The sequence below is a fragment of the Macrobrachium nipponense genome, chromosome 45 (genome assembly GCF_015104395.2).
Source record: "Macrobrachium nipponense isolate FS-2020 chromosome 45, ASM1510439v2, whole genome shotgun sequence".
Lineage (NCBI taxonomy): Eukaryota > Metazoa > Arthropoda > Malacostraca > Decapoda > Palaemonidae > Macrobrachium > Macrobrachium nipponense.
Window position 1 is genome coordinate 19,005,870 of NC_061105.1, and position 11,507 is coordinate 19,017,376.

An 11,507-nucleotide genomic window follows, 5' to 3' on the forward strand; every position below is an offset into this window, starting at 1 on the left:
TTAGGATCTTTCCTTGATAGTGACTGCCAAGACGGTCATTATGATATTTGCAGTCTTTGTTAATGTCTTTACAATAATCCAGAACTGATGTATGTTCAGAATAAAAAGGGCCAATAAAACAAAACCCAAATACATTTTCCAAATGTACTCGTATAAATAGTCATTCTACAAAGAATATAACGTTCTAAAAATATCTATCTAATCAACAATGCTGTGATAATGAATGAACAGATATCATGAGGGAAACCACTTGTGATTAAATGATAAATACCCTCAACCAAAACAATATGATTACATGATAAGCACCCATGACCAAAGTGAACTGTGCATGTAAATTACTCATTACTGTAAAATAAAAAAACTGAAAGGTCCAGAATGAGTCATCATGGAAAATGAATACAACTCGCAAAATAACATCATCATTCAAAACCTAATTAATGTTTCCTGAAAATATTACATATTACTCTCAATTTCCAAGCTGCAATATTTGACAAAACTACTCAAGATTAAACAGAGATCAATATCAAAGTGGCTAAGAATTCCAAGGCAATACTCTTATGACAAAAACAGAAAAATACAATTTAGTCATTATTTTTTTCTGTGATTACAATTTTTTAAATAAATCCTGTACGTATTCAGTTTCAACTGAAAAAATTATCAAAAGATAAGGCTATCAAATTACCAGAAAAACAGCAATGTACATTGGCTAATATTAAACAAAAAGCCTGGGCAATACTTCCAGGCCTATTACTTAAGTACTTCAGAAATGACTTAACCTTACATTACATTCAATAGTTTCAAAGACCCAAATATATTTACTTAGCCCAAGAAATTACAGCATAGAGAAACTCATAGAAAACCCTCAATTGAAATTTCCCAACTTACTTTTTATGTATATCAGTCACAATGGGAGAGGAAGAATATTGCTTTTATAATCATTTGCTTTTAGCATCAGAGAGCAAGAAATATGGTGATAAAAGATGAAGGGAGCTGTTACGCACTGGAAACCACTTTAACCTTCACACATCCTTTCACACGGGTTATGTTATTCTCAGATCAGAATGAATACCTGGGGAGAGAAACAGTGGGAAGAGACAATAATTAAAAATGTCAGATGTTAGAGATATCTTTTGAAGTCTAACATCTGATCTACATTTGACTGTGAAGGTAGATCAAACTACTACTTTAGCTATAATTTCACATCAAAATCTGTGATGGTTGATATTTTGGCAAAATGTTCCATTTCCAATAAATTCTGGTAGAATCACAGTCACCACTTAGCATCTATGGTATATGGTGCTTGGGGTTTCTGGTCCTTCAAACTTTGTGGGCTAAAGGAAAAGACAGATTGGGGAAGACAACTTTGTACATTCCAATGCATCTTGGACGAACCTCTTTTGCTGTTTAGTACTTCTTCTCTAACATTCCCTACTATCTTAACTCATTTTCAACATATATATCACCATAATATTTCTGAGCAATTTGAAAGTAAATGATCTCATCACAAGTGTAAAAGTCTGACATGAATAATGCGAATTAAAAATTGCAGAACACTAGCAACAGTAATCTTAATTAGCACCTTGGATTTTACGGGTTATTTCTCATATCTAAAAATTTGGATATCCATCAAGTAACAACAAATATATACATAATGCATTCCCATATTTTAACATAGCGTAGGAATTTACAAAAAATTTCCATCTAACTCGTTTATACTAAGAAGAATGTAGGACATATATTCATATATTTGTTTCTCAACAGTCATTTTCTTTATCTCAAGACACAATCTAACCCTAGATACATAGACATGATTCTTCAGAATATTCTGCGAGTTGTAATGTTGCTGATTGTGATTTAACCAAGGTTATAAAAGAAACCTTATAAACGACTGCAAGCAAATGTGCACCCTGCCCTATCCCCATCTGTGGAACTAAATGTTTTTTTTTATTTTCCAAGTCTTGAACCTTATTTTGTTCGTCCTGCCTTCCGACTGAATGGAAGTTATTAGAATTTTTTTGTTGCATATCTGAACCACTTCTTGGAGGCATAACAGGATGGGTTGATACAGAGAGGGCAATTATGAAGGAACTGTTCTGAGCAACGATGGCCCTTTCTGAGGTGCTGGCTTACGACGTCAACTAACGCATCAATGAAGAGTGGATGGTCATTGGGTGATGCACAACGGCGAATGCATTCTGCTCCAACCTGGAAAAAGGAATTATAAACCTAAATATTCTATTTGTTTGATGTAAAATTAAAATCATAAATGCACAATTATTAATGGATCCGCTTTCCAATTACAAAATACAGTACTTTAGTATTGATGAAAATTTCTCATATCTATGTTTCTAATGCATACATCCTTAAATTATGAGTACAGTCCTCATCATAAAGCCTCAAGATTTTCAGAGTATCTTTAGCAATATATCAAGAATCACTCAAGAAAGGGTCTCAGTTTATTCCCAGATCTGGTAAGCTGCAGACAGGGGGATTCAAAGAGAATTACCCTTGACTCCATGAGTTCTACTCAAATGATGATTTTTTAATGCCCACCTTTTCTCCAACTTCCTCGGCATATTCAATGTCGAGTTCATGAAGTGTTTCGATGTGGTCGCTCGTGAATGCTATGGGCACCAAAATAATGTTTTTTCTTCCTCGTTCTACGAGACCTGCAAGCGAAAAAATTTGACATCACATATGAAATATGAAGATGAATACTATACTAAAAAATGACCATTAGAATCATACCCATTAGATAATTACATTGACAATTACAGTGATATTCCTCACTCTTTCTTAATATTTACTGAGATGTAAAAGATTTGGTAAATGCAGTAAAATATTTGAATTAGGATATCACACCCCTTGAATTACAAAAGACTTGTGAATAATAAAAAAAACATAAAATACCTTTATCATGAAGGACAGAAAATTATCTGACTCCACCAAATTATACAATAAACCTAATTAAGACCAAATCTATCACCCCTTTGCATCTATCTGACAGTAAAGTCAAACTCAAACTAATGACATTTATTTTCAAATTTCTTCTGTAGTCACGACTGTTCTTACTTGAATTATGCAAGGAATATAAGACTGCGAGAATGGCAGTATGTTTAATATTAATTTATGGAAATGTAGTCCATAAGATTATCACCAAAAAAAATAACCTTAATTCATCTTGATTCTTAATTTTTATTATGCTTCAAAGTCGACGCGGAGGATAGTAACATGACAAAAAAATGCACTGAGATTAAGGAGCTAAAAAGTGACTGAAAAGAAGAAAACTGACATGTTGATGAGGAACTTTTAAAATGAAAAGTGCACCAGAAGTAGCTCTGAGGTCATTCCCCTGCTGTGGCAGTTAGGAGTTCCTTGAGACAGTTGCAATTTTTCCCAAAGGTCCCCGATGTTACGCCACACTTTTTTTATTCACTATACTGATAATAATAGTAGAAGTATAATAATATTAATAGAAGAAGAATAGAATAGAATTTAGGCCAAAGGCCAACTGATATGACCTATGAAATCATTCAGTGCTGAAAGGAAAATTGAGAGTAAAAGGTGTAACAGGCTGAAAACATCAAAGCAGTTGCACTAAAGCACAATTATTAGAAGGTGGGAAGAAAGAATATGAACAGAGGTTCATAAAAGGATTGAAAGGAGTCGCAGCTAGGGGCCAAGGGGACTCTGCATAAACCTTAAGTACTGCATACAGTGCACTGAAGGCACTAACCCCCTATAGAGAATAACAATAAAAGACTTCAACTTACCTTTAATGCAATCATCCGTTGCTGGAGAGAGCCAGGGAAGTGGTCCGACTTTGCTCTGCCACACTAAACGATATGGATTGCTGAATCCTAATTCTTGCATTACCAACTGCACCCGTAGCTCCTACTTCAGCAGAAAATAAAAGGGTCCCCCGCGACCTACTTGCTGTTAAAGCACAACACTGGATAGTTATAGAATGTAGAATTGAGGCCAAAGGCTAAGCACTGGGACCTATGAGGTCATTCAGCACTGAAACTGAAGTTGACAGTATAAAGGTTTGAAAGGCGTAACAGAAGGGAAACTTCGCAGTTGCACTATGAACCAATTGTTAGGAGAGGGTGGATAGCAAGATGGAAGAGAGAGATTGAGAACAAAGTTAGTACAGTGAAAGGAATGAAAGGGGTTGCAGCTAAGGGATGAAAGGACACTGCAAAGGACTGTAAGTAATGCTACAGTGCACCACATGAGATAAACTGACATTACTATCCAACTATGGGGGCTGGATAGAGAAGACAAAGAAGACCCGTCTTGTGTGGTTTTATGAAGAATTCTAGCATAACAATACATAATTCTTTACAGCAATATAAAATTCTTAGAATTCTAGCATAACAATACATAATTCTTTAGAGCAAGACAAAATTCATAGCTTTAAAGGGCTCATGTCTCCTAGATAGCTTAAGAATTGTTTGTTGCTGTAAAGGATTGTCTAGTGTCATGCTAGAATTCTTTAAACAACTTTCCAAGAAGGGTCTTCATGTCTCGTATTTAAGAGAACATGATTATTCTTTACGGGCTATTAGGATTTTTATGCAGGAATTTGAGAAAAGAACACCTGATCACACACTGTATATAAATTTTAGCTAAAATATACTAAAATAAAGACAAATTTTATGCTTAAAGGTTCAAGCATCTAAACTTAAGTCAAAATAGTTATGTACAGTAAAGTTTTATGCTAAACAACTTCTTAGCACTTATGATGGTTGCTTAATTGGATGGGTCAGTCCCAAAAAATAAAAGTGTATTGAGCACACATGAACATGATAAAAGTTAGTCCAGTACCTTTAAAGGCAGCGAATGTGCTGAAAAAAGCACAAAAACATCCTTCCGTTTCTCCTCAGGGAACTGGTCCAACTCCTTTTGTATATTTTCCGCAAAACACTTAACTAAAAATTGATTTGTGCACCAACGGTCTATGACACTCCATTTCATCTTGGTTTCCTCAGCTCTGAAGAGAAACATAAAATTTACGATGGGGAAGCATGACTGTTTAAAGCAAATCTATCATTTCCCAAATACTAATATCTACATATAGAAGGAACTGTAATTTATATGAGCAATTAGTCAATTCAAACAGTACCGAACAATGGAAAATTGCTGGTAACTGTATAAACAGAATGATATTCCGAAGACATTACTTGGGAAGTAAGATCTAGCATCAATGTGAATAAACTCAATAAGAATCATTTACTGTGATAGTTTTCTAATTCCAAGGAAATAATAGTAATCATAACGTTGTTACACAGGATTAACGAATCACTGACTTTCCATTTGAAAAAGCAAAAGCTCACTCACTAACTTAAAGTTTATACATTTAACAATGGCTTAAACTACCTCAAAACCAGCTAAAACTATCTACCTTATAACTGTTTCATTAAAAAACTTATTTGGGAATCACCTGTCAGCATAGAACTTGTGGATGGCATTCATGCTGGATCCAGTTGTGCTGCAGCTATACTGAGGATATTGTGTAAAAGCAATGCAGTTCTCAAACACCGTCCCTATAAATGTGGGTAATCATAAGTCATTAGCTCAGAAACATATACAGCAAGAAATCACAATTATCTTGTAAAGTCACCAGAGCTGCCTTAAAACGGGTGCATAGTCTGGTACAAATTATCAGTGCTGATCAGTTATCTATTACAGTCATGTACCTGAAGCAGACCTGAAAGTGGTACCAGACATTCAGAAGCCAATGAAGTGTTTGAGATTCCCATCTTGATAAAGTTAAAATGATCTCAAGGATTAAATTAAAAATCCACCGTTATATCAATACAGGCAGTCCCCAGGTTACAACAGGGGTTCCGTTCTTGAGATGCGTTGTAAGCCGAAAATCATCGTAAGCCGGAACACCGTCAAAAATCCTAAGAAAACCTTACTTTTAATGCTTTGGGTGCATTAAAAACTACGTAAACTGCATTCTTATTGCATTTTTTCATAAAAATAACATTTATTACTTTGCATTTTTGGTGTCATATTTTTTTTTCTTCTGCCCAGATCAAGGAATTGTAGGCGTCTAAACCTGGAAATAATTTCTGATAAATATAATTGAAAGGGCGTTGTAACCTCAGAACGTCGTAAGCCGAAAACCCGTCGTAACCCGGGGACTGGGCCTGTACAGTGTTCACCCCATATCTGCAGGGGATAAGTACCAGACCCCCTCCCCAAATAGCTGAAACCCGCTGATAGTTGAAACCCCCATAAAAACACTTAAACTGCCTATTTTGTTACGTAAAACTCAAGAAAAACCCACTAAAAATGTTTATACCTGGCTTTTTTAATAGGTTTACCATAAAGTGCAATTTTATGATAAAATTTATAAAAAAACAATTAATATGTGGATATTTCTCATAGAAAAATACCGCGAATAGGCGAATTTTCCGCAAATAGTGGGAGTAGATGTTCCCGAGAGAAATCAGCGAATACTACATGAGTCCGCGAATACGGGGCTTCCCTATAAATTGTATTATTTATAGAACATAAAAACAATGACTGTCAAGTACTATACTACTTGAATGATGTTCCTCCTCAGAGTTTATGTTACATTTTTTTTTAACATAAACTGTGAGGAGAAACACATTTCAGGTGTTCGAAAGTCTTTGTTTTTATCTTTTACAAATAATATAATCTATAGATATAACTGTGGATTTTCAATTTACAACAATTTAATCACAACCCTGAGAATTTCTTAGCAATCTTTAGAATAATGTTACACCCTAAACTATATAAATATTAATAAAAAAAAAAGGATAAAAGAGAAATCACTGATCTACAATCTACACTTTCAACTTTAAAACTCAGAAATAAGGATTAAACCCCAAACTATAAACAGAATCAAAACAAAGATACAAGTGACAATGGCTAATTTACAATCTACACTTTCAACTTCAAGCCTCATTTTTATCAAAATGTATACAGTACACTGGAATTATCTTAATAACATGACATATTCCTGAAGGTGTCAATAAGAAATTGAAAGTTTCCATCATAACTACACTTTCGCTTAATAAAAAAAAAAAACTGAGGTTCACTCACTCTTCCATTCTTTGTAGTGTATTCTTCATGTTTAATGGCTTGGCATAACGGAAACCAACGTAGTGTTTGTGGGGGGCTGACTCTGGACAAATCTCCGTCGAGACTTCACACATCAACCGTCCCTAAGAAAGAAAGCAAAATTTTGAAGCAAAAATGAAAGCTAGTTGCTGTTACGTTATGAGATTAATAAAATTCTCTTAATATCAATCTGCTTTTCCTGCAGAGAAAAAATACAGTCGCATGTGATTCTACTCTGAAATACAAGACAAAAACCCAGCACCAGTTCCCATATGTTTTAATCTCCTACCTATAAACAACTGTTTATAGATTTTTATTATTATGTACAGTACGTATGCAGTATTTTCGGGTTTCATCAATCTACACATTTCGTTTACATTGGGTGCTCCAAAGAAAACAATACAAAAGGCAAGGCACCTTTTATATTTTTAACTGGTGGTGAATTGTGGATGAACCTCCACTTGCATTCGTATCTTAAATCCTTCATACATATTATCATATATGAAATGGACAGTAGACATGAAGTTCAGATTTTATTTACAAAATACAAAACAAGGTCAAATTATGGAGATGACTCAACAAAATTCTGGAGGGAGCATACCCACAGACCTTCCAACTCTACACATCTATCAATACTATGAACTTAAGACTATTATCTGAAATTTTGATGAGAGGCTGTAAAAGTGAATTCATGAGTTAAATAAATTACAGCGTCTATTAACACCAGTAGACCCACTACATAAATTGCATATCCATGAATTAATATATCAAGTAATATACTTTCATTGACATGAATATACCAAAATCTATTTAAGTGCCTTCATTGTCTACCTGCAGATCTGTCCATTTAAAAATTGGTGATCCTCCACCTATCTTCATCATATTTTTGCTGGATGCTTGGTGTTCTCTTTTGGCAATCCAGGGCCCCATGTAGCTGAATAAAATAAAGAAATTTTACAATAAATAAAACACATAAACCAATTTTCATAATTCTAAAGACTGAACTTAAAGTTTTCTCTACTTTACTTTCAGTACAATAACACATTCCATGAAAAGGCAAGGTAAAAGTTACATTTTTAGCATATGACCTCAATTAGTCTCTGAAGAAAAAATAATTGGATGCAAAACCCATATACAATCTCTACGTCATTCCTTTGACACTAAGTTAATCCAGGTCATCCCAAGGTCAGCATGGTACTGAGTGTAGATGACTTGACATAAAGTAATTTCTAAACAAAGCGTTACAACCTAATTTATGTGGAAATAGAAGGATTTGTAATTTGCCAACCAAGAGAATCAATACTGTCATAAAGACAATCACTTGTTTTTGTAAAAGACTTACTCTTGGAAAGGAAGCTGTATAATATCTCGATCTTTGAAGAGTCGCAAAAGGAAGTCGTGAACTTCATCTAAGTTTGTCCGTCGCCCATGTTGAGCATGAGAATGCCAGTTTTTGGGAGAAATATTTTTCTTTTCTATCCTCTGATACCTGCAGAGCTTCAGCACCAGAAATCCTTTGCAGATGTGGTAAGGCGGACCATTCTTTGCTGCGATACATTTTCTGGGAAAACAGATAAGAAATGTAGATGCTGTTGTTTCATTCATTAAAGTTCTTACCCGAGACTTTAGAACTTGAAATATTTCCTTGAATCATAGGCTACATTCTCTAAACTATGAAAGATTAAGTAAGGTTTTGAAATACAAAAAGAGTAAGATTATATATGAAGAAACAGAAAGATCTTGTTACATCACAGCATCCCAGGTGAAGTTGGGTTAGGCAAGGATGAATTAGTCCAGAAACAGGATCCTAGAGGGTTTAGGAAAGTTGGGAGGTCCAAATAGGTTTTAAATGATTAGTTTTTGCAAATCACCAGGTGTAAAAATACCATGGGCACTGACATAGAGGTGCAGGGAGAAGAACCCCCCCTGAATAGTTAGGACACTGAATCTTAGGTTAGGTTAGGTTAAAAAATTTACCTTTCAAGTGTCATTCTAAACTCTTCTATTGGTAAATTTCTTTCCTCTAGTGATAACAGGCATCAAGAATGTACATCTCCCATTGCCCCTCGTGCATTCTGAGTACATTTCACTACATCTGATTTTGCCTATCACCTCATATTTGTTTTCCCCAACCCAAAAATTTGTTTCTGACTATGGTTTTTCCCCTTACGCTATTATTAAGGTATGGGTAATGAAGAACACAAAAATATCTACATCATCAATAATGGTGAAAAATACAAAAACCACACCAAATACAGGCTGATAACTAAGTACTTCAGGCTTTTGACAAGAAATGAAATTGCCACTCATACTAAATAGTATTTACTGTAACGACATCTTCCACATGAATCATTTTTTTGCATTTCTCCAGAAATTTGCTTGTACTTTTGTGTGTACGTATTTCACTTTAACTGCTGTTGCAAATTACTGTTGGATGTGGTGATTCTACTGTTCTCCTGGCTTTTCTTTCTGCCACAAAGCCACCAGAAAATTGATTTGACAACACCCTTTCATCATGATATGATGGATGGTGATCGGTATAGCACCAATATTGTTCATTTTTGGTAAAATTATATGTTTAAATATCTATTAAAATAATATATCTATTAATAAAACACCCAAATATTTACCACAAAAATATAAAATTATTCTCAAACATTAAACGGGTTAACAGTGCCCTTTCACTATCTTATTACAAGTGGATTTTCACTCCACAGGCAACATTACAAATGAAGTAAATTTTTCTGCCACTGATCTTGTGTTTTGTGAGTTTTTTTCCCAATACATAATGGTGCAAATTTACTAAGATTTTTAGAATAGCAGCATAAAAGCAGAGTTTCCATTAGAAGCTCTAAAGCCTGAATTAACAAGGTGGTTTGTTTGTTTGTATGGTGTTTTTATGTTGGTGTAGGCTATGAAGTCTTGATCCATGTTTCATGGCTGGAAGTGAGGTGAAATAATTTAATATATAGGAATTATGACTGAAGTGCAGTTAGAAAGTCATAAGGCTAACACTATTAATGACATTGATGAGAGATGTTGTGCCCAACTGCTGGAATGTAGCCTAAGATGGTTTAGACTGGTGATGAGAAGGGTTAAACAAAAACTCACTCCAAAAATTAGTACATTATAGGCCTAGACTTATAGTAGTAGGCTACTATATATGAAGTCACACAACATAGACTAAGAAGAAGTCCTAGAAATTCACAGATAGACTACTAGCAAATTCTGCTAGAAGTCTAGACCCATTTGGGTATTACGGAAGAAAACTGACAAGGCAGTGGCAAGAATTCATCTAAAATATAACTCCATTAAGGAAAAGCCTGACATTGCCTAGTAGCCTAATGAAGATTCACGATATGGAATGGAATAAATACGTAAGCCTAAACCTATGATGAGGTTATACAGCACTGAAAGGGAACTGAGAGTAGAAAGGTTTGAAAGGTGTATAGTAAGGAGGAAAGGCTTTTGTAGTTGCACTATGAATCAATAGCTGGGAGAGGGTTGAGGGGAGTAAGATGGAAGAAGGAGAATATGAGCAGAGGTACAGCTAAAAGGAATGAAAAGGGTCCAGTTGGGGGTCAAAGGGACACTGCTGACAACCTTAAGTAATGCATACAGTACAACATGTGAGGTGTACCGAAGGTACTAGCTAAATAGCTAAACCCCTACAAGGAATGAAAATTCATGATACAAACAATGTGAACTATGCTGCCAGGCCCTTAATTTAACCTCCGGGTTAAATACATGAGAGCAGATGGTTGTCTGTTAGCCTTATCTATACCTAAGATATAGGGTAAACAACCGCCAGTCGATCCATCATCATCGCGTGGCGCGGCCTATTCACTCAATATTTAATTGGTGAAACAAGAATACAGTTACATCTTTAAGCATACCATTCAAAAGATTGAAGTTTCATCAACATAGTGTGATATATGAAAAGCGCCATATGAACTAAAATAAGCATGTGAGCTCTTCGTAAAATATGTTTTTAAGGCAGTTTTGAAATCCAATATGGTGGCAACCGCGTGACTTGCCGTTCGTAACCACCGACAATCCACCAACTTTCCCAGCCTTCCCAGTACTTATTTGAGCAATGTTAGTGTATATATGTAACGTTTATTGATCTTACTCATGATTGCAGTTGTAATCAGAACAATAAAACAACATTTTGTTGCCTATATTAAGGTAGTGAAAGTATGAAACTTCTTATTCCTGGGCTCATGGCTTTGAACTGAAATTCATTTTACCTTGTAATTGGTGGTTTTATCCTCTGCCATCACAACTGAAACTCCACAGTGCTTATTTGATTGTAATTATACACATTTTGGTCTTAATTCACTCCAAATTGCACTTGAACCACACTGCGGTTCCCGGTTCGTAAGCGCTCACTCCACAAACAGAGC

General features: G+C 35.0%; 1 protein-coding gene across 1 annotated transcript; it reads right to left on the reverse strand.

Annotated features, from left to right (window-relative positions):
• Nucleotides 1–361: 361 nt before the first annotated feature.
• Nucleotides 362–5,534, reverse strand: LOC135214434 (ferrochelatase, mitochondrial-like). Its single transcript, XM_064248722.1, is given in 5 exon segments — nucleotides 362–2,205; nucleotides 2,554–2,669; nucleotides 3,774–3,936; nucleotides 4,831–4,996; nucleotides 5,447–5,534. Coding segments are annotated over 5 exon segments (678 nt in total). The 5' UTR covers nucleotides 5,479–5,534; the 3' UTR covers nucleotides 362–2,004.
• Nucleotides 5,535–11,507: the final 5,973 nt, after the last annotated feature.